This window comes from Perognathus longimembris, chromosome 7 (genome assembly GCF_023159225.1).
Source record: "Perognathus longimembris pacificus isolate PPM17 chromosome 7, ASM2315922v1, whole genome shotgun sequence".
In the NCBI taxonomy this organism is placed as follows: Eukaryota; Metazoa; Chordata; class Mammalia; order Rodentia; family Heteromyidae; genus Perognathus; species Perognathus longimembris.
In genome coordinates this window covers 73,184,938-73,208,142 of record NC_063167.1, presented here as the reverse complement: position 1 = coordinate 73,208,142, position 23,205 = coordinate 73,184,938, and the positions used below count along the sequence as shown (strand labels likewise).

General features: G+C 41.8%; 1 protein-coding gene and 1 long non-coding RNA gene across 4 annotated transcripts in view; both read left to right on the top strand.

Moving 5' to 3' along the window:
- Positions 1-22,545, top strand: part of Rnf115 (ring finger protein 115) — a 37,166-nt gene extending 14,621 nt beyond the window's left edge. For all 3 annotated transcript variants that reach the window (XM_048351907.1, XM_048351908.1, XM_048351909.1), the window contains 6 exons: positions 6,283-6,494; positions 13,504-13,575; positions 14,942-15,014; positions 15,991-16,084; positions 20,471-20,586; positions 21,360-22,545. In XM_048351907.1, the coding sequence (XP_048207864.1) occupies positions 6,283-6,494; positions 13,504-13,575; positions 14,942-15,014; positions 15,991-16,084; positions 20,471-20,586; positions 21,360-21,491 (699 nt within the window). In that variant the 3' untranslated portion in view covers positions 21,492-22,545. The remainder of the gene's footprint in view (positions 1-6,282; positions 6,495-13,503; positions 13,576-14,941; positions 15,015-15,990; positions 16,085-20,470; positions 20,587-21,359) is intronic.
- On the top strand, positions 6,518-9,838 carry LOC125355506. The gene is made up of 3 exons (XR_007211667.1): positions 6,518-7,356; positions 8,517-8,521; positions 9,808-9,838. It is a non-coding gene; the product is annotated as an uncharacterized LOC125355506 (long non-coding RNA).
- Positions 22,546-23,205: the final 660 nt, after the last annotated feature.

The following is a 23,205-nucleotide window of genomic DNA, read 5'->3' as shown; positions in this document are numbered from 1 at the left end:
ACATTTAAGTTTAGATGGATATATATAAGAAAAATGTGAGCAAGAGTAGCCTTGGGAAAGATCTGTGCTTCAGTTGCTGGCATTTTGATGTGCTGCTTTTGAAAAATCCTTGATTACAAGAAAGGTAACAGTTTTGAGCTCTTCCGTGTTAAACCTGGTAGTGTTTTCCTTTCCTGCTTCTTTATTGTGAATGTGGCCTAAGAGTAAAAAGTTTATTTTACCTTTGAAATGATGTAGAGCTTCTGCTTTAGTGTCATGACAGCCAGGTATAGAAAGAGCAGACCAAGATGAAACATTAGCTAAGTTGCAGCAAAGCCATCTTCAATACTCTAAAGTACTAGTTGTTAGAATTTACCCCGTGTCAATAAATAGATTAAAGGTCTTGTCAATATATAGATTAAGGTATAGGTTCAGGGTCTTGAATTAGTTTCATCTTGTTTGTATGTTGCATATTCATCTTTATTTTTAGAAAAACAAAAAATCTGTTATTTGAACATAGGGCACTAGGCCATCCATCTATATCCTGAGTACCATTTAAAAATGGCATTTAAAGCCAGGTGCTGGTGGCTTATGCCTGTAATCCTAACTACTCAGAAGACTGAGATCTGAGGATTGGCATCCCCAGCCAGCCTGGGCAGAAAAGTCCCTGTGAGACTCTTAATCTCCAATTAACCACTCAAAAACCAGAAGTGGCGCTGTGGTTCAAGTGGTAGAGCACTAACCTTGAGCACAAAGAGGCTCAGGAATAGTGCAAAAAAGAGGCTCAGAACTGGCACCCCACCCCCCCCCCCCAAAAAAAGAACAATAAGCTTCAATCTTTTGTCTTGTTTTGTTTTTGGCCAGTCCTGAGGGCTTGGAACTCAGGGCTTGAGTGCCGTCCCTGGCTTCTTATTGCTTAAAGCTAACACTCTACCTCTTGAGCCACAGCACCACTTCAGGCTTTTTCTGTTTATGTGGTGCTGAGGAATCAAACCCAGGGCTTCATGCACGCTAGGCAAGCACTCTACCACTAAGCCACATTCCCAGCCCAGCTTCAATCTTCTATATTCTTTGAGAATTGCCTTGAGGATGGTGGATAATTTTCCTGCAGAACTTCAGTCCCCCAGATTTTCATGGTGTTAGAGTCAAGAAACGTGACTCTTGTTTTGTTAATGGCCTTTTCTTTTGCTTATGGTTATGGCAGTAATATCTAGTTTTACATTTTTTGTTAATTCCATACTACCTTAGTAATAAATGAGTTTTTTTTAAAGACATCATGTCTTTTGAACTCTGTTTTTCTCATTTTGATGTATTGAAAAGCATTTAAAATTGAATATACTTGAAAGGCCTGAAGCCTTTCTGATTTTAGCATTTCCCCTTTGTGTGCTATTTCTGATAACAAAGATTGTCAGTTTCTTACTGTAGATGTGCAGAGAAGAACTTGGTTTGATTTCAAGTATTTTCTCTTAGGAAATGGAAATAGATTGGCCTGTCTTGTTTTATAGGTATGACTCACAAGGAGGATATGCATTGAGTAAGAAAAAAAATAAATATATGTGGTCAGTTTTCTAACTTTAGTAATGCTAAATCTGACATGGATGGCATGAGCTATTCTTCCTTCAGGTGTTAAAGTAACTGAGTCATAGTTGGTGACTTCATGTTCTTTAGCAGTGATAGGGTTTGTGGCAAGGGCATAATTATGCCTAGTTCTCCCTCGGTACAGTTCCTTTGCCATTGTGCCTCAATATATACATTATTCTCTTTTTAAAATGATCTTTAGCATCTCAAAATTGGAAAAAATTATCCTTATAATATAGAAGTTATCAGAAAAATTAGGTAAGTTTGTTTTATATTCAGTGTTTTCATACTTCTAATAGAATGCTAGAAGTAAATACCGTGGTTCCCTTCCTGACAAATAACTTAAATTTTAATTGGCATGTAAGTACAAACACATATGAAAAAAATAGGGAAACAAGGAAGAGTATGCAGAGTATAGTACACTGGTTGTGGGGTATGTGTAACAAGTAAAGTAAGAGGAAGAGATCTTTTAGATCACACAGAGGTGACTAAGAAATTAGTCCCTGGAACCGCATTACCATGAGTTAAATCCTGGATCCCACTTACTGGATGTATAACCTGAGCAAAATTCCTTCAAATCAATCTTGATATGTCTCTCTCCTAATACCTTTCTCTCAATATCTCCTTCCTTCTCCTTTCTTTCTCTCTTTCCCACCCTCCTTTCTTCCGTCCTCCTTCTCTCTCCTCCCCCCACTTTGGGAAAATAATGAGGAAGGAGAATAATAATATCTCATAGGGATATTGTGAGGATTGAATAAATTAATGTGTGCTAGGTGTGTAGACCCCAGTGTGTGCCTTGTACTGAATGCTTAATGCATTTTAGACATTATTAAGACTTTGACCTCGTAGAGAAGTCTCAAAATGAGGTAAAATTTAGGTAAGAAAAGATGTGAGTAGGGGCTGGGAATGTGGCTTAGTGGTAGAGTGCTTGCCAACCATGCACAAAGCCCTGGGTTTGATTCCTCAGCACCACATAACAGAAATAGCTGGAAGTAGCGCTGTGGCTCAAGAGGGTAGAATGCTAGCCTTGAGCAAAAGGAAGCCAGGGATAGTGCTCAGGCTCTGAGTACCAAGCCCCAGGACTGGCAAAAAAAAAAAAAGTAGATTAAGAAAAAATAGGAGCTGGGAATTTGGCGTAGTGGCAAGAGTGCTTGCCTCCTACACATGAAGCTCTTGGTTCGATTCCCCAGCACCACATATATGGAAAATGGCCAGAAGGGGCGCCGTGGCTCAGGTGGCAGAGTGCTAGCCTTGAGCAGGAAGAAGCCAGGGATGGTGCTCAGGCCCTGAGTCCAAGGCCCAGGACTGGCCAAAAAAAAAAAAAGAAAAAATAGGGGCTGGGAATATGGCTTAGTGGTAGAGTGCTTGCCTTGCATGCATGAATCACTGGGTTCAATTCCTCAGCACCACATATACAGAAAAAGCCAGAAGTGGCACTGTGGCTCAAGTGGTAGAATGCTATCCTTGAGCAAAAAGAAGCCAGGGACAGTGTTTAGGCCCTGAGTTCAAGCCCCAGTACTGACATTTTTTTTTTTAAATTTAGAACTATATGATAAATATTATTCTTGTGTCTCCATATAGTTACATGTCTTATGACTTATTTCTGTATCATAGATATATATTTTATTAGTTTAAGTTCTTTTGTGTGTATTAATCTATATTAGGCATATCTGAGTACATGTGATGGTTTATCATTGATACTATTTCAACCTCTGACTTTAGAACATATTGAGAAAGAAAACAGTGAGACAAGTGGAAATAAAAATTTAATTCTTGGGCTGGGGATATAGCCTAGTGGCAAGAGTGCCTGCCTCGGATACACGAGGCCCTAGGTTCAATTCCCCAGCACCACATATACAGAAAATGGCCAGAAGCGGCGCTGTGGCTCAAGTGGCAGAGTGCTAGCCTTGAGCGGGAAGAAGCCAGGGACAGTGCTCAGACCCTGAGTCCAAGGCCCAGGACTGGCCAAAAAAAAAAAAAAATTTAATTCTTATTCATATGAGTTGGCACTGTGGCCCATCTAAGAGTTAGAGGCTGCAAAACAGCCTTTTAAGTGAAAGAATTTTATACATTGGATATTTATATATCAAAATAAGAACTTGAATACATACTTTCCACGTAGAAATTAACTCAAGATGGATGATAGTAACATCTATAAAAGAAAACAGGAACATTTGTAATCTCAGTGAGGCAAAGATTTTTCATATGTGTCACAAAGCATGATTTATAAAATAGCAAACTGATAAATTGAATTTCATCAAAATAAAATACTTCTATTCATGAAATTAAAAGATAAGGGGTGCTGGGAGTATGGCTTAGGGGTAGAGGGCTTGCCTTGCATGCATGAAGCCCTGGGTTTGATTGCTCAGCACCACTTAAACAGAGCCGGAAGTGGAGCTATGGCTCAAATGGTATAGTGCTAGCCTTGAGTAAAAAGAAGCCAGGGACAGTACTCAGGCCCTGAGTCTGAGCCCCAGGACTTCGGGGGTGGGGTGGGGAAGATAAGTCATAGACTAGGAGACTATACTTAAAGGTCATTTACATAGGAAAGGACTATACAGTAAACTCTTAAAATGGAATATTAATTTCTACTTGGTTCAATGGCAAAAGATTTGAACTATCTGCTTCCCTCAAGGAAGGTGTTCACATAGCAAATAAATATACAGAGAGCTGCTTAAAGTAATTAGTCATTAGAGAAATGAAAATTAACACCACAACAAATTACCACTGCACATTTGTCAGATTAGCTGAAATTTAAGATAGCATATTAAATGTTGGTGAGGCTGTAGAACTACTAAAACTGGAATGTGAAAAATGATATACAAGTACTTTGGAAAACAAGATAACTTTTTTAAAAATGTAGGGGCTGGGAAAATGGCCTAGTGGCAAGAGCACTTTCCTCATATACATAAGCCCTGGGTTCGATTCCTTAGCACCACATATACAGAAAACGGCCAGAAGTGGTGCTGTGGCTCAAGTGGCAGAGTGCTAGCCTTGAGCAAAAAGAAGCCAGGGACAGTGCTCAGGCCCTGAGTCCAAGCCCCAGGACTGGCCAAAAAAAAATTTTAAAAAATGTAAAACACATCTTGATGATCCAGCATTCCACTCGTAAGTGTTGTTTACCCAAGAGGAAAGTAAGAATATGTACATGAATGTTCATAATAACTTTATTCACAATAGAAATTAGAAACACTCCCAATCTTATCAACAGGTGGGTCTGTAAGCAAATTGTGGTATATTTATACTATAAAAAAGCTAAACAAAGTGACTGGGCTTGGTGGTATGTACCTGAAATCCTAGCACTCAGGAAGTTGAGACTGGAGGACCAAGAGTTAGAGGCCAGCCTGGGATGCATAGGGAAAAAAACCCTGTCTCAAGAGAAAAGGAATGAGAAAAAAAAAAAGGAAAGAATCAAGCCAAGAAAGATGCTTGAGAGTGAGAAGATTAATTTACACAGGAGTACCGGGAAATAGTTGGGGTGATAAGAAAGGAAATATCTTCAGAAACCAGAAAACTTAATTGTATACTGAGGAGGGGGAAAAAAGGCAAAAAACACCATTATCTAACAAACCTATGAAACTCCTTAACTTAGTTGATTTAGCAGATCGCCCCCTCTCCTGAGGCCTGGACTTGAACTTGGTATCTGATGCTTTCCCTTAGTGGATAATGCTTTGGCACCTGACCACTCCTTCAACCCCTTAGTAGGTTTTTAGGTGGTACAGGCTGGAGTGGGTCTGTGATTGTCTTAGCTTAACATGCTACTAGCTGCTGCCCCTTTCTCTGAATGAGGAGGCTATTCTTATGTGTGGATCTGGAAGAAATAGTCAGGAATTGAGACTGTAAGCACTTCAAGACCTGAGTTTTGTGACCTGTACATACTGTGTAGCATTTCTCTTTGATTTATATAAGCAATCAGGTTCCTCTAGTGTTAACATACTTGGTAACTGGAGTAGTAGTCTATAGATCTTTGGAAGTATCTGATGTATAGATATAATTATTTTAAGATATTATTTTCCCTCAGTTACCCTTTGCTTTATGATTCTCCTCTCAAACCCAACTCTCTAGTCCAGCCTTTTTTACGGATAAAAGTATATACTGCCAGGTTCTGGCTTACTCCTGTAATCCAAGCTACTCAGGTGGCTGAGATCTCAGGCTCTAAGCCAGCCTAGGCAGGAAAATCTGTGAGACCTTATCTCCAATAAATTACCAAAAAAGGCAGACATGGAGCTGTGATTCAAGTGGTAGAGTGCTAGCCTTGAACAAAAAGCTCAGAGACAGCACCCAAACCTTGAGTTCAAGCCCCGGACGGGCCAAAAAAAAAAAAGTATGTATCCCAGAATGACTTCATCAGACATTCCTGTACCTTGGCATGGCCAGATGTGGCCCCTTCTGATACAGGCATCAAGAAACGTATTTTGTCTCTGCCTTCTCATAATGATGCAACTTGTGGCAAAAATGAAGGGTATCACATCTATCTATCCATCTACCTACCTGCCTGCCTACCTATCTTATCTATCAATCATCTATCTATTTGAGTCACCTCTAGACCTTGTACATGCTACTAAGTGTTCTTTACCTCCAAGCTATATCCCTAGGCTCCTGTATTCATTTTAAAGACTTTTTTCTCTCCCATAGATTTGGGGAGATAAACCAGTATTTGGGGGCTGTTAACTTTTAAAATGCTAAAATTATTTCTCACATGATTTATTTCTGTTTTTTTATTAGCTCTGGGGCCATTTGGATCACACAATGTTTTTTCAAGATTTTAGACCATTTCTAAGTAATAACCCACTGGACCATGATAATAGAGCCAATGAGAGGGGTCACCAAACTCACACTGACTTCTGGGGACCAAGTCGGCCTCCACGGCTGCCAATGACTCGGAGATACAGGTCTCGGGGAAGTTCTCGTCCTGACAGATCTCCAGCTATTGAAGGGTGAGTTCTTGCTTTTAAGTTCTCCTTAAGGGTATTTTCAGTAAAGTTCGTGTTGGCATTATCTAGTCTTTATAAGGTTCTCATTTTTATGGACAAGGTGAAGATACATTGACAGAATCAAAATGAAGCTAAATTGACTATCTACACCCAATAACTAATGAGTGAGATCAATGCAGTCTGATAAAGCCTAGTATAGGTCTCTAGTCTATCTATGCCAGTGCTAGAGCTTGAACTCAGGGCTGGGTGCTGTTCCTGAGCTTTTGTGATAAAGGTTATTCTACCACTTGAGCTGCAGCTTTGCTTCCAATCCTATTCGGACTGGCTTCGAATTGAGATCCTCAGATCTTTCAGACTCTTGAGTCTCTAGGATGATAGGCCTGAGCCACTGGTACCTGGCTCTCATCAGGATTTTTGTTGGCCCTTATCCTCTTATGTTTGTATATTTCAAAGTTAGTTATAGATACTCCTTAAGTTAGGGAAGGGAAAATCTGGTTTGCTATTGTACAAGAGAAAAATCAGTGAAATCTTAGACTATTTTCATAGTGTCAGAGGTGTAAGACACTGTATCATATGCCAAAAGATTACTTTCTTTACTGTTCGGGTCCCACTATTGAGCCTCTTGACTAAAGTTCATCTAAACTCTTCTATGTCTTACTTTTCCTTCCACCTACTAAACTGTCTCCATTGGGATCAGTGCTTGTGTTCCTTGTTTCCTTGCTCCTCAAGTAGTTAACACTTAAGCATTGGTGGAGGAACGTCACAAGTGTATTCATTGGTGTCTCTGCAGATAATATGGTGTATATTTATTTTTTATTAGCTTTAGTTGTACAAAGGGGTTTTAATTCAGTATATCAATTTTTGAGTTTGTGTGTGCGTGTGTGTGTGTGTGTGTGTGTGTGTGTGTGTGTGTGTGTGTACACACTGGTCCTGGGGCTGGGGCTGGGATTGGAATTGGATCCTAACTACTCTGGAGGCTGAGATCTCAGGATTGTGGTTTGAAGCCAGCATGGACCAGGAAATATTTCCAATTAAGCACCAAAAAAGCCATTTGTGGAGAGGTGTGGCTCAAGTGATAGAGCAATATAGCCTTGAGCAAAAAAGCTCCGGGACAATACCCAGACCAAGTTCTAGACCAGCAGGGGGGAAAAAGTGTGAGCCACTGTTCCCTGGCAGTACAAGGCATCTTGATCAATGTTACTCCTTCCATCTTCCCCTCCCCGGCTATCCCCCCCCCCCCCCCCCCCGTCCCCCCAAGTTCACATGAGCATTGAATATTATGCCTGGATTTGCCCACCATTCCCATTCATCTGCCTACTGGCTCCTTAAACCCCTCCCTTGCTTTAAACAAGACATGCTTTAGCCTGTGGTATCCATTTTGTAAAACTGTTAATTGTTCAACGAGGTTAAATAACTGGAATTTACTCCTACATATACTATACCTTTAGTCAGTCTGATCATGTATATGTGCATATGGTCCTGTATGTGTTTTCATAGATCTGATTTCCAGGTTTGAGAGCAAACACATATTCTTTGTCTCTGAGCCTGATCTACTTCATTCAACATAACTTTTTTTAGGTCCATCCATTTTCCTGCAAATGATATACTATTATTTTTCCTGATGGATGAATAAAATTCCATTTTGTGTGTGTCTGTGTGTGTGTCTGTCTGTCTGTCTTTTTTTATGATCCATTTATCCATTGTAGGGAATCTGGGCAGATTCCATAGCTTGGCTAAGGTGAATAGTGCAGCAATGATTATGGGTACTCAGGTTTTTTTCTTGTATCCTTCCTTGCAATCTTTAGGACAAATGCCTGAGTGGTTTCTGTGGATCATAGGGTAGTTTTTAGTTTCTTTAAGAATCTCCATACTGGGGCTGGGAATATGGCCTAGTGGCAAGAGTGCTTGCCTGGTATACATGAGGCCCTGGGTTCGATTCCTCAGCATCACATATACAGAAAATGGCCAGAAGTGGCGCTGTGGCTCAAGTGGCAGAGTGCTAGCCTTGAGCAAAAAAGAAGCCAGGGACAGTGCTCAGGCCCTGAGTTGACGGCCCAGGATTGGCCACAAAAAAAAAAAAAAAAAAAAGAATCTTCATACTGCCTTCCATAGTGGCTACACTAATTTACATTCCCACCACGAGTATAATAGTTCTCTCTACCCATCCCCCCATGAGTCCTCACTAGCATTTGTTGTTGTTCAAGATGTTGGCCATTCTAACTGCAATGAGGGTAGAATCTCAATGTTGTTTTTCATTTTTGTTTTCTTCATTTGGATAAATATTATTTTGTTTGTTTTTTAATTAAATTTTATTGACAAGGTGATATACAGATGGGGTACAATTATATAATAAGGTAGTGAGTACATTTCTTGTCATATTTGTTACACCCTCCCTCATTTTTCTTACTCTTTCCTAGTTCAGGTAAGCATATATACACTATCTAGTATGCCAAAATCATAGACAGTAACCATATAGTGTACGCCAAAGGAAATTCACCTCGTACATTAAACATAATGACAGTTTTTGGTTTTTGGGTTTTTTTTTTTGCCAGTCCTGGGGCTTGGACTCAGGGCCTGAGTACTGTCTCTGGCTTCTTTTTGCTCAAGGCTAGCACTCTACCTCCTGAGCAACAGCGCCACTTCTGGCTTTTTCTATTTATGTGGTACTGAGGAATTGATCCCAGGGCTTTGTGCATGCTAGGCAAGCACTCTACCACTAAGCCACATTCCTAGCCCCATTTGGATAAATATTATTTTGTGTGATCAGAGGCACAGAGGCATGGTGCCTTTGTCCTCCCCCTAAGAGTATCCTCCTTTGATCTTACTGTGTGTGAATGCCTAGAGTCCTATATAATTTATCCTGTCCCCGTGTATTTTAGACCTAGCTTCTACATATGAGAGAAAATGTGCTATTTGTCTCTCTTAGCTTGACTTCCCTCACTTAACATGGCTTATTCTAGGTCCATCAGTTTTCCTGCAAATGACACAATATTCTTTCTAATGGCTATGTAAAATTCCATTGTGTAAAGGTGCCACATTTTTTGGATTCATTTGTCTATTATAGGGCATCAGGGCTGTTGTGAAAAATACAGCAATGAACATGGACATACAAGTATCTTTACTCAGTGTTGTTTTGATTTGCATTTCCTATATGGCCAGGGATATGGAACATTTTTTCATGTATTAATTGGCTGTTTTTACTACTTCTGAGAAGTGTCTGCTTAGCTTCTTTGCCCATTTATTAATTGGATTATTGATTCTTTGGGGGTTTTCTTTTTTGAAAGCCTTAGTATATTTTGCTTATTAGACCCTTGAGATGTGTGTGTGTGTGTGTGTGTGTGTGTGTGTGTGTGTGTATACATTTGGAAAGACTCCAATTCTGTAGGCTATCTTTTTAGATTAGTTAACTACATATGGTATAGAAATTAGTTTGACACAATCCCGATTGTCAATTTTCTCTCCTATTTGCTGAGCTTTTGATGATGAGTTCTTTTTTTTTTTTTTGCCAGTCCTGGGGCTTAGACTCAGGGCCTGAGCACTGTCCCTGGCTTCTTTTTTTTTTTTTTTCCTCAAGGCTAGCACTCTGCCACTTGAGCCACAGTGCCACTTCTGGCCGTTTTCTGTATATGTGGTGCTGGGGAATTGAACCCAGGGCTTCATGTATTCAAGGCAAGTACTCTTGCCACTAGGCCATATCCCCAGCCCTGATGATGAGTTCTAATGTTTCCCTATTCCTTTCTATAGTAGTTTCAAAGTTTCAAGTCTTACATCAAGGGCTATCATGTATTTTGAATTAATATTAGTACAAAATAACAGTCAAGGACTTACTTTCGCTCTTCAGCATATTATGAAGAATCTTTCTTTTCCTTTTTCTTTTCTTTTCTCTTTTGCCAGTCCTGAACTCTGGGCCTGAGCACGGTCCCTGGCTTCTTTTTGCTTAAGGCTAGCCCTCTGCCACTTGAGCCACAGTGCTATTTCAGGCCTTTTCTGTTTATGTGGTGCTGAGAATTGAACCCAAGGCTTTGCTTCGTGCATGCTGGGCAAGCACTCTACCGCTAAACCACATTCCCAGCCCCTGAAGATTCTTTTTGCTAACATTTTTTTTTGCTTCTTTGTAAAGAAAAAAAACACATGATTATATGTATATGACTTCATTTCTGATTTTTCTAATCTTTTCCATTGGTCTTCAGGATTGTTTTTGTGCCTGTACCAACCTATTTTTGTCATTATGGCTCTGCAAGTACAGTTTGAAGTCTGGAATTTTTTTGCTCAGGATTGCTTTGGCTGTTCAGGGCCTCTTGTGGTTCCATATGAAATTTTGGACTCTTGTCTCTATCTCTGTGAAGAATGACATTGAGATTTTTATGGATGTTGCATTGAATTTGTAGATTACCTTTGGAAGTGTGCTTATTTTCACAACACTAATTCTGCCTTCCTATTAAATAGCTCCATTGTCCTTTTACCACCATTGGGCTTATTTCTGTTATTTATCTTTTTTTAGTTTATTGTTACTGGCCCTTTCATTTGATGTGCCTAATAACTTTTGGTTAAATATAGTTTTGTATAAAAATGGTAACAGCTGTAGACTTTTGATTTTTCTTTAGAGAGGATTTTTTTTTTTTCTGGCTAGGCAGTCTTAGTCACATGTGCTGAAATATTTCATTTGTTACCTGTTGGCCTTGATCGTGTGATTCTGCTTTCTCAGTTTTCTGATGTTAGGATGTGTAGCTGTGTGCCTAGCCCAAACATGCTTTTAAAAAGACATATACATTCATACTACATTATTCTCCAAAAGAGAAAGGGAAAGCAATATATTTAAAAATGTGTTTGGGGGGCTGGGAATGTGGCTTAGTGGTAGAGTGCTTGCCTAGCATGCATGAAGCCCTGAATTTGATACCTCAGTACCTCATAAACAGAAAAAGCTCAAGTGGTGCTGTGGCTCAAGTGGTAGAATGCTAGCCTTGAACACAGAGAGGCTCAGGGACAGTGCCCAGGCCCTGAGTTCAAGCCCCAGGACCAGAAAAAAAAAAGTCTTTAATATATAAATGCTTAGTTATGAACATATAGGGAGAGCAAATGAAAAACCAGATGCTTGCCTCTGTGTATGGGATCATTGGGAATATGACAGATGGCCAGGGATGGTAGCACATGATGGTATCTTAGCTATCTATGCAGGAGGCATACATAGGAGGATCACAGTATTGCAGCTCCAGTCTGCTAAAAGGGAAACGCTGTCTAAAAAAAAGATCAAGCAAAAAGGGCTGGTGGTGTGGCTGAAATGGCCTTGAATCAAAAACAACAAACCAGTAGTGTCAAAAGTAAAACCAAGAAACAAAACTTAACAAAGAAAAAAAAATTTAATGGTGGTGGTAGTGGTGTGTGCGTGTGTATGTGTCTTGATACTATGTGCTTGAACTCGGAGCCTTATACTCTTTTTTTTTTTTTAATTGTCCTGGGGCTTGAACTCGGGCCTGGACTCTGTCCCCAAGCCTCTCTGTGCTCAAGGCTAGCGCTCTACCACTTGAGCAACAGCACCACTTTTGGTTTTCTGGTGGTTAATTGGAGATCAGTCTGGCATAGAGTCTCACAGACTTTATTGTCCTGGCTTTGATCCGTGATCCTCAGATCTCAGTCTCCTGAGTAGCTAGGATTACAGGTGTGAGCCACCAGTGCTGGCAGGGCCTTCTACTCCTGCTTAGCTTTTTCTACTCAAGGCTGATACTTTACCACTTGAGCCAGACCTCCAGTTTTTTGCTGGTTAATAGGAGCGGTGTGTCTCATGTGTTTCTCTGCCAGTGTGAATTGCATCGAGATTCATGCATGCTATTAGGCAAATGCCACACCTACAAATCTTTTCTGGATAGTCTTCTTGGACCTTGGTTTTCTGCTGAAATGGCTGAAGGGCACTACTATAGTAGGTAGCATTGTGTAACCTCCAAAAAATATGTTCAGATCTTAGTTGTGAATGTGGCCTTATTTGGAAATAGTCTTTCAGAGATACAAGTTATGACAAGATCATGCTGGGTTAGCATGGGCTGTAGTCCAATGGCTGTTAATTTTAGAGACATTTAGACCACAGACATAGAGGACAAAGGGAGGAAAGCCAGTGGAGATGGAGAGAGAGGTTGGGATAATGTGTCTGTAAGCAAAGGAATGACAGGGATTACTAGCAGTCTCCAGAAGCTGGGAGATTGAACCCAGGACCTCATACATTGCACACATATTAGACATGTGTACCTCCTCTGAATTATACCTGCATCCTTCAGTTCTTTGGTTGTTTTTTTGTTGTTGTTGTTTTTTGCTGAGATATCACCTCAATATTTCTTTGGGTAACAAAGACCAACTCATTAGGAAAAGAAATGGATGCATGTACCATCTTAAATGGTTAGCTTGATATGTATGTGTTTGTATTCATGTTGTAGTTATCTGAAACACCCTTAAAACACGATATTCTCAGCTGGGGATGTGGCCTAGTGGTAGAGTCTTACCTAGAATGCATGAAGCCCTGGGTTCAATTCCTCAGTACCACATAAACAGAAAGAGCTGGAAATGGCACTGTGGCTCAAGTGATTGAGTGCTAGCCTTGAGAAAAAGAAGCTCAGAAATGTTCAACGCCCAGGACTAGCAAAACAAACAAACCAAAACAAAAAAAGTTGTTCTCAAACTTCCAAAAAAGGCCCTTTAATAGCTTAGACAAAAACCCATTGTGTGAAACACGTATACTACCATTGTTAAAAGGGAGTGGATCCAGAATCTCACTGGCTTAGTATCCCTTTTAACTGTCCTCACAGTACCAAAATCCAAGGAATATAGTTTGAATAGTGTAATTCACAAAGATCTGCTAATCCGTAAGATGAAAGAGCTCTCACAGGGAGTTGTCTTAACAGAAGTGCATACCACTAGGTGGCAGACTGATTGCTACAGTGACATCTCATGTGATTTGAGGCAATAGTTTGTGATTAGTCAGGTATTTTCATGTGTTGTCTTATTTCATTATTTTCTCCTTTAACAGAATAATACAACAGATCTTTGCAGGATTCTTTGCAAATTCTACAATTCCTGGATCCCCTCACCCTTTTTCTTGGTAAGTAACTAATGGTGCCTATCTCACTTTGCTACATTTATATCATTTTAGTTGTTATTAGGAAAGAAAAGCTACATAGGTGAGTTTATAGAAGTGACTGGAAGGCTGTTAGACTGCCATTGTCTGCTGAGCCCAAACTTAATCAGAACTTTTTTTGTGTGTGCTGATATTAGGACTTGAATTCGGGGCCTTGAGTTCACGCTCAGCTTTTTCAATCACAACTGATACTCTACTATTTGAGCCACACCTCTACTTCTGGCTTTTTGCTGATTCGTTGGAGATAAGAATCTCTCTGATTTGTCTGCCCAGGCTGGTTCCAAACAGTGATCCTGAGTAGCTAAAAGTACAGATAGATATGAGCTACCAGTGCCCAGCTAGAACTTATTTTTTTATTGTCAGGCTCAGGAAACGTCTAAGATGTTCTGAGAGCTGGATATGGCTTGATTCCTTTTCTATTCCAATCTGAGTGTTGTGTTGACATGGGCAATGAGAGGATCTCTGTCAAACTTCGTGTCTGATTTACGTTTCTCCTCTAGATATGCAGAAAGATTCCATTCTGCTTCAAAAGGCTTCTTTGGTCAGAGAGACTTCAGTCCTTCTGTACACTCAGTCCATTTTCCAGCTTCCAATTCCAGGGCACTGCACCAGTAGCACAAGAAGGGAGTGCTGCCAACTCCCTTTTGTCATTGCTCTGTACTAAAGAACTTCTCATTTTCCAGTACCATGTGCAGCCTCTTGGAATGAGAGAGGGCTGCTGCAGATTCTGGCAAGCCTGGAAGGAAAATCTCCTAAATTTTTAAAGAGCTCCTAAAAAAGCAGCTCCATCCCTGTTTAATGTAAGTGGGCAGAGGAAAGACAAACTTTTCTTAACCTACCGGCTATGAATCACTCCTTTTGCTCTGGAGCGCCATGATATTTTAGACAACATCACATTTTATCTTCCAGTTTAGAAAAATTTGTGGAGAATAAGAAACTATCTCTAGATAATTGGCTTGACCTTGAAAATACAGAAAAATTCTTTGCGCCCGCCCCCCCCCCAAGTCCTGTGGCTTGGACCCACGGTCTGAGGCCTGCCCCTGGTTTCTTTTTGCTCAAGGCTAGCACTCTATCTCTTGAGCTGCAGTGCCACTTCCAGCCTTTTCTGTTTATGTAGTGCTGAGGAATCAAATCCAGGGCTTCATGCATGCTAGGCAAGCACTCTACCACTAAGCCATATTCTCAGCCTGTCTTTGCTTCTTGGTTCTATCTAGATAACTAGTGGCTTTTCAGCTTTGAGTGCAAACAGGATCTCTTGGCTAGATTGTTTTCTAGGTGTAAGGCCGAGCTTGTCACTCCCTCTAATGCTGTCTTCTTGTCCCATGTATAGGAGCGGGATGCTGCACTCCAACCCTGGGGACTATGCCTGGGGTCAGACAGGGCTTGATGCCATTGTAACCCAGGTGAGGAGCTGCCTTCCCAGCGGGTCTCATCAGTGGGGCTTGTGGTTCCCCAGACTTCCTGCTTTCTTTCTGAAGTGATAAGTCACTGTGTTTTCTATATTATTTGGGGCTTTGGGGTTTCCATTGGACTGAATAGGTAAATGGTTTATGGAGTTAGCTTAGTATCTGTTGGCCCAAGATTTGTAGATGATGAGAAAGAGAAGACCTCTCCTAGACTAAACAGTACATGGTAGTTTTGGCTTCTTGCTCAATCCTGTGAAGCGGGCCTCACACATGGCAGCATGGATTTCTGCTTGTTGGACAAGGTAGAAGGAGGAAGCCGAGGAAAGGCATTCCTGGGCCACTTTCCTGGTCCCTGTATATTGCTTCCTCCTGTTTCTGTTCATTTTACCCTGATTGGTTGTTTCATTTCCCCTGGTGGATGGATGGGAAAAGAAAGCATGTTGTTCATATCTAGGTCTTCTAGTCAACAGTAATTTACCTACTTCTTGACTTAATTCTGTGCTGCTCTCCATACTTTGATTCCTTTTCTTCCTTTCAGCTGAGAAGTGTTTGGACCAGTTAAGTATTACTTTCTATTAACCTGTAATTTTATTCACGACATCAACTTGTTTAAAGTTGCTCTGGGCCCCAAAGTGGTCCTTGCAATCCTGGACCTCTCTGTAAACTGATGCTTATGTTACTCTGAGGTTGTAAAGCAATAATATGTACTCTCGTAGAAGGAGGGGAACCTAGGGCTCTCAGAGCTTGCAGATGTTAAGAAAAACTGACATCTTTAATAACTGTACTATTCTCTGTTGGAGCAGCTATCTCTCCAGAAATAGTGAAATGTTTGCCTGTTTCTGCTTCTCCTTCCCCACCTCTCCTCATCCCCATCTTCCCACTCTTCCTTCTTCCTCTTTTCCTCCTCCTCCTCTTCCTTCTTCTCCTCACTCTTCTCTTCTTTCTGTACCTCCCCCGCTTCTTTTATCTGTAGCTTTTAGGACAACTGGAAAACACAGGGCCTCCACCAGCCGACAAGGAAAAGATCACATCTCTTCCAACAGTGACAGTAACTCAGGAACAAGTTGGTAGGTTCATTTTCATGTTTAGTCTGTCACTCCACTGACCTATGTTCAAAATTCCAGGATGTTCCAATACTAACACTCTACTGGTGAAGCTATGGTCCCCCCAAATTCCTATCTGGCTACTAGATATGATAAGTAATATGAGGCCCAGTGCCTGGGCTCACACCTGTAATCCTAGCTACTCAGGAGGCTAAGATCTGAGGATTGTGGTTCCAATCCAGCCTGGGCAGGAATGTCCATGAAACTCTAATCTCCAATTAACCACCAGAAAACTGGAAGTGGAGCTGTGTCTCAAGTGGTAGAAAGTTAGCCTTGAGTTGAAGAATTAGGGATAATGCCCAGGCCCAGAATTCAAGCCGGATGACCGATGAAAAAAAGAAAAAAAAAGTTATATGAAGTATTGCCTGGGCAATTGCTGTGTTCTTTTTCTAAGTGCTACTGGGAATAAAAGGGTGCAAAGAGGGACTGGGGAAGTGGCTTAGTGGTAGAGTTCTTGCCTCGCATGCATGGAGCCCAGGGTTTGATTCCTCAGTACCCCATACACAGAAAAAGCCAAAAGTGGCCCTGTGGCTCAAGTGGTAGAGTGCTAGCCTTGAGCAAAAAGAAGCCAAGGACAGTGCTCAGGCCCGGAGTCCAAGACCTAGGACTGGCAAAAATAAAAATAAATAAATAAATGGGTGCAGTGATATACAAGACTGGATTCTAATGAGTATAACTTATTACTAGAAGTAAAAATTTACTAAATGATTTACAAATAGTGTTGGGCAGATGATAATGGTCTTAGGAAAAGAAAAAGAAAACATGAGAAATTGGGAATTTGTGTCAGGTGCACTTACATACCTTAAACATAGACATTATTTTATTTGTATGGGATTTAGTGATAAGGGACTTGAGTTTGAATTGAGTGTTAGGTTCCCCAGAACTTCAAATTTATAGTCAAAGATTTAAAAATAGAATGCACTCTCTTAGATCATTCTGCATGTGTAAAGTATTATGATATAATTTCGAATATCAGTACAAGTCAGGCTCTGGTGACTCATACCTGTAATCCTAGCTACTCAGGAGGCCGAGACCTGAGGATTGTGGCACAAAGCCAGCCTGGGCTTTTATCTCTTTTATCTCCAGTTAACCACCAGACAAGTGTAAGTGGTGCTGTGACTTAAAGTGGCAGAAGACTAGCTTTGAGCAAAAAAGCTCAGGAGTAGGTTCAGGCCCTGAGTTCAAGCCCCACAACAAACAACAACAAAAATGTTAGCATAGACATGCTGTTTAAGTTAGGTATAGGATATGGCCTTATTAGACTTAAAATCGAATCTGATTTGGGGAATTATAGTGGGGTATGACTAGACCAGATGGGACCTTGTAGAGAACTTGAAACTGTAGGACGATGAGGCTGAATGTTGTAGGTAGTAAGTTTTGTGGGTCCTTAAGTGAAGGAATCAGAATTTAAGTGGTCATTGGGAGAGATTAGTGGGAAAGTAGTAGATTAAATAGAGTAGGAGGGGGAGACAGCAGACACAGGGTCTATGCATGTGGGGTCTAGTGAGGGTGACAGGCCTGACAAGGGAAAGCGTAGGTTTAGGAGTTCGTTTAAAAATAGGCTTTCATCGGGCTGGGGATATGGCCTAGTGGCAGAGTGCTTGCCTCGTATACATGAGGCCCTGGGTTCAGTTCCCCAGCACCACATATACAGAAAATGGCCAGAAGTGGCGCTGTGGCTCAAGTGGCAGAGTGCTAGCCTTGAGCAAAAAGAAGCCAGGGGCAGTGCTCAGGCCCTGAGTCCAAGCCCCAGGACTGGCCAAAAAAAAAAAAAAAAAAAAATAGGCTTTCATGGGCTGGGAATATGGCCTAGTGGCAAGAGTGCTTGCCTCGTATACATGAAGCCCTAGGTTCGATTCCCCAGCACCACATATATGGCCAGAAGTGGCGCTGCGGCTCAAATGGTAGAGTGCTAGCCTTGAGCAAAAAGAAGCCAGGGACAGTGTTCAGGCCCTGAGTCCAAGGCCCAGACTGGCAAAAAAAAAAAAAAAAAAAAAAAATTGGCTTTCATCTTAAGTGATATAATGGGATGCAGGAGGGAAAAGACCAAGGATGATTTTAAGATTTCACAACTTTTACCTATAAAGGTAGTGCTATCTGCGCTAGGAAATGGGAGTAGGGATTGGGCACTGGTTTGAGTAAGGGATGATGTGCTGTCTTAGTCCTTAGCTGAAAATCCAAGTAAAGACAAGCTGAGATATACTAGGAAGCTGATACCAGGGAAATTACTGGTAACCAAGTATAGTACACATTTGGATTCTTTTTTTTTTTTTTTTTGCCAGTCCTGGGGCTTGGACTCAGGGCCTGAGCAGTGTCCCTGGCTTCTTTTTGCTCAAGGCTAGCACTCTGCCACTTGAGCCACAATGCCACTTCTGGCCATTTTCTGTATATGTGGTGCTGGAGAATTAAACCCAAGGCTTTATATATTCGAGGCAAGCACTCTTGCCACTATGCCACACCCGTACTTAAATTTGGATTCTTAAAGGCTTGAAATTAGGGACACTACCTGGCAGGCTATGGCAATAGACTTGGCATGAGAAGTTAAGTTAGAATTAGAGTGGGGGCTGGCGATATAGCCTAGTGGCAAGAGTGCCTGCCTCGGATATACGAGGCCCTAGGTTCGATTCCCCAGCACCACATATACAGAAAAGGGCCAGAAGCGGCGCTGTGGCTCAAGTGGCAGAGTGCTAGCCTTGAGCGGGAAGAAGCCAGGGACAGTGCTCAGGCCCTGAGTCCAAGGCCCAGGACTGGCCAAAAAAAGAATTAGAGTGGCACTAGTGGCTCACGCCTGCAATTCTCACTACTCAGGAGGCTGAGATCTGGGGATGAAGGTTTAAAGCAGACAAATCTGAGCAACTCTTATTTCCAGTTAGCCAGCAAAAATTCAGAAGTAGAGGTGTGGTTCAAGTTGTAGAGCTCCAGCCTTAAGTGAAAAGGCTAAGGGACAGGCCCTGAGTTCAAGCCCCAGCAAGTATATGAGTGTGTACATGTGTGCTTACACACACACAAAAAAAGTTGAAGTTTAGGGAGTAGTGAAGATACCAATGAAAGAAAGTGGTAATCCTGCTCTAAATACCTTGCCATCCATTGGGCCAGGGAGCCTATCTATGTCCAGCCACCTAAGGATGGAGAATTGCTGATACTATTAGCCCAAATCTGGGCATCTCTGAGTGTGCTCCTGTAGTAGAGTTTGTGACCATTTCCTTTGTGGAAAGAGTGCTTCGTGCCACTTTATTTGGAGGTCTTAGCTATAGTTGGCCTGTGCAATTCAGTAGCACCACCTCCAGACCAGCTTCTAACTTACAGCTTCAACAGAGGACTTCAGGGCAGCGGCAACATGGAAAGAAGATGCATGATTTGGAAAAGAGCAAGATAAAGTGGCTTTAGCTAGGCACTGGTGGCTCACACTGATAATCCTAGGTACTCAGGAGGATGAGATCTGAGGACTGTGGTTCAAAGCCAGCCTGGGCAGGAAAGTTCATGAGACTCTATAGTTAACCAGCAAAAAGCCAGAAATGGAGCTGTGGCTCAAGTGGTAGAAACACCAGCTTTGTAGGAATGAACTCAAGGACCGCGTGCAGGCTGGTATTAGTACCAAAAAAAAGTGGCTGGGCTGGGAATGTGGCTTAGTGGTAGAATGCTTGCCTGGCATGCATGAAGCCTTGGGTTTGATTCCTTAGTACCACATAAACAGAAAAAGCTGAAGGTAGCGCCATGGCTTAAGAGGTAGAGTGGTAGAGTGCTAGCCTTGTGCAAAAGAAGCTCAGGGGGCTGGGGATATAGCCTAGTGGCAAGAGTGCCTGCCTCGGATACACGAGGCCCTAGGTTCGATTCCCCAGCACCACATATACAGAAAACGGCCAGAAGCGGCGCTGTGGCTCAAGTGGCAGAGTGCTAGCCTTGAGCGGGAAGAAGCCAGGGACAGTGCTCAGGCCCTGAGTCCAAGGCCCAGGACTGGCCAAAAAAAAAAAAAGAAGCTCAGGGACAGTGCTCAGGCCCTGAGTTCAAGCCCCAGGATTGGTGAGAGAGAGAGACAGAGAGACCAGTCCTGGGCCTTGGACTCAGGGCCTGAGCACTGTCCCTGGCTTCTTTTTGCTCAAGGCTAGCACTCTACCACTTGAGTCACAGCGCCACTTCTGGCCGTTTTCTATATATATGGTGCTGGGAAATCGAACCCAGGGCTTCATGTATACAAGGTGAGCACTTGACCACTAGGCCATATTCCCGGCCCATCTCTGGCTAAATTTTTGTTCCTTCTTTATGCATTTCTTGGGTTGGTAGACACATTGGGTGAGTTTTTCTTCCTTGTCTTTGCTTGTTTACTTTAAGAGGTATTTCTTCCTCCCACAGAGATGGGCCTAGAATGTCCAGTATGCAAAGAAGATTACACAGTTGAGGAAGCAGTCCGGCAGCTTCCCTGCAGTCACCTCTTCCACAGCAGCTGTATCGTGCCATGGCTAGAACTGGTGAGATGCCTGTGAAATCTCAGCTTCTCCTGGGGTGGGGCATGTGAAGGGGACATAGGCAGTTCACGAGAGCCATATAGATCAAATTCTAGTCCCTAAATCTCTCTTCCATGACCACATGTCCTTTTTGTTAGGTTACTATTCCTTTCAAACTTTTCTAACCAGGAGCAGGCTACTGTGACTTGCCACCTGTTCTTGTAAAAAGCAGTTTTATTGGAATACAGTTACACTTGTTTATTTACAAATTGTGGCTGTTTTTGTGCAATGTGGGCAGAGTTGAGTAGTTACAACAGAGTTAGTAAAATATTTACTCCATGTCCTTTTAAAGAAAGCTACAGTCCCTTCCTCGAGACCACATGGAAAAGTGGTAGTGACTGGGGGTGGCTCTGAAGTCAGATTTTCTAGTTGTTTTGTTAGTATATGTCAGCTATTGCTAGCTCACCCATCTAGGACCTATCAGTCCTGCTTTAACATCTGTTCAGGAGATATTCTGCCATCATTTCTTGGAGCCCAGCATGAGGATGCAGGACCTTTTTGACTTTCTAGTTGTTACCTCTTAACTTTGGATGTTCTGGCTTTTAGGGTCTATTGTGCATAGGTGTTTTTTTGTTGGTTTTGTTTTGTTTTTTGGTTGAGCTGGGGTCTTGAGAACTTTTTTCCCAGCCCCAATCTTCTTAATCTCAGCCATTCTTCTGATTACAGCCTCTGTGCCCTGCTAGAGTGACCTTGTAAGGTCAGGCTCTTCACATGGACTCTGTGTCTTCCTGTTTCAGCATGACACCTGCCCTGTATGTAGGAAGAGCTTAAATGGTGAGGACTCTACCCGGCAAACCCAGAACTCTGAGGCCTCTGCAAGCAACAGATTTAGCAATGACAGCCAGCTACATGACAGATGGACTTTCTGAAACTAAAGACCATACCTGAACCAGGGCTGTCTGTGGTAGTCTTATTACCATAGCTGTAAATTGTATCAAAACAAACATAGTAGATGGATATAGGAATCACATAAGAAGCCCCAACCCATACCATGAATGCCATGAGTGTTTTCTTCTCTAAATTGAAAGTTAGTTCTTCCAGATGGAATTGTATCTTCAACCAAATGCCTCTTGTTCCTGAATTCAGAGTGATATTTTATAAGTGTGAAACAATTATGTTGGTTTGTTCCTGCCTGAATAGAATCAGTTCCTTAAAGCCTAGCTAGGGTCCTGCTGTGTGTCCTGTTGTCTGGTGATGGATGTTTCCTGCCTCTCCCCACCATGAACATACTTCACAGCAAACACAGAGGAACTAGTGCCCTAAAGTCCTACCAGTATAAATCCCTTTGTCTTAATCATACAAAAGCATTTTGACCACATTAGCAGTGAGTGAGGTAAGATTAATTTAGGAATCAGAGACTACTGAGTTTGTTTTGTCTTGATCCTCCAAGAACTTGAAGAAAATTACAGTGGGAAGGAAAAACTGGTCCATCATCGCACACTTAGGTTTTCTCATTTTGGTTTTCAGACATTATTTCAAGAGGAGCAGTTTCCTCAGAACCAGCATGCCATGTGCTGGGAATCTTAATGTTGATGGGATGAGGTGGGCAGCGTATAGATATGGAAAGATGTTTGAAATCTTCAGTTCTGAGATTTTTTTTTAATGATCCTCAACTCATTGTTTACTGTCTTTTGTTTTAGAATTACTTCATTACTGCTTCTATAGCCAATTCAGTGTTTTTGATAATTTATTGCTCTTTAGAAATTGGAATTTTCTGTTGTCTTAATTTTAAAGCCCATTTTTCATCTCTGAAGCTTTTCCTGTTCGGCTTGTCTCTGGCTGTGCTTGGAGTCAAGCTGATGAATGTGATCATGCCCTAAATAACTCGGCCTGGGAAAGATAGGCCTGACTTTCCAAGCCTAACAATGTCCACACAGATGCTCTTTAAGTGTTGAAAATTAAATAAATGAAGAAAGTAAAGAATGTTGTTGGAACTTACAAGTCTCAGATTGACAGTGGGGATGGCTGACGTGCTGGCTACTAGAAAGGGCATTGAGGAGTCTGGGTCATGTCTGCCTCTCAGGTTATAATTAACAGAGCAAAATCGCCATTGTTTTTGGTGAATGTCACTCCTGGGTTTTTTTTGTTTGTTCTGGTTTTGTGCCCATAGGAGGGCTTGAACTCAGGGCCTCACACTCTCACTTGGCTTTTTCACTCAAGGCTGGTACTCTTACCAGTTGAGCCATACCTCCGCTTTTTGTGTTAGTTGGAGATAAGATTTTCACATCCTTTCCTGCCAGGGCTGGCATTAAACCATAACCCTCAGCCTCCTGAATAGCTAAGAATACAGGTGCCTGGCTTTCATTTGGCTTTTGTTTGACTTTAACACACTGATTTGGGCATGAGGAAAGGAGTTAATGACATCTTTGTCTGCTCTTTGGCAGAGGATAAGGGATAAAGTGGAAGAGTAGCCTGCTGAACTACAGCTGCATGTAAAAGTTGTGACAGACACATGATTCATTTATAGCCCAGGAGGGATAAAAGAAACTCCTTACATAAGCCTCATAGTGATTGTTTCTTTGGGGGAGATGATGTGCTTGTTGTGATCAGCCTGTTAGAACATAGCCTGAGATACACATTGAC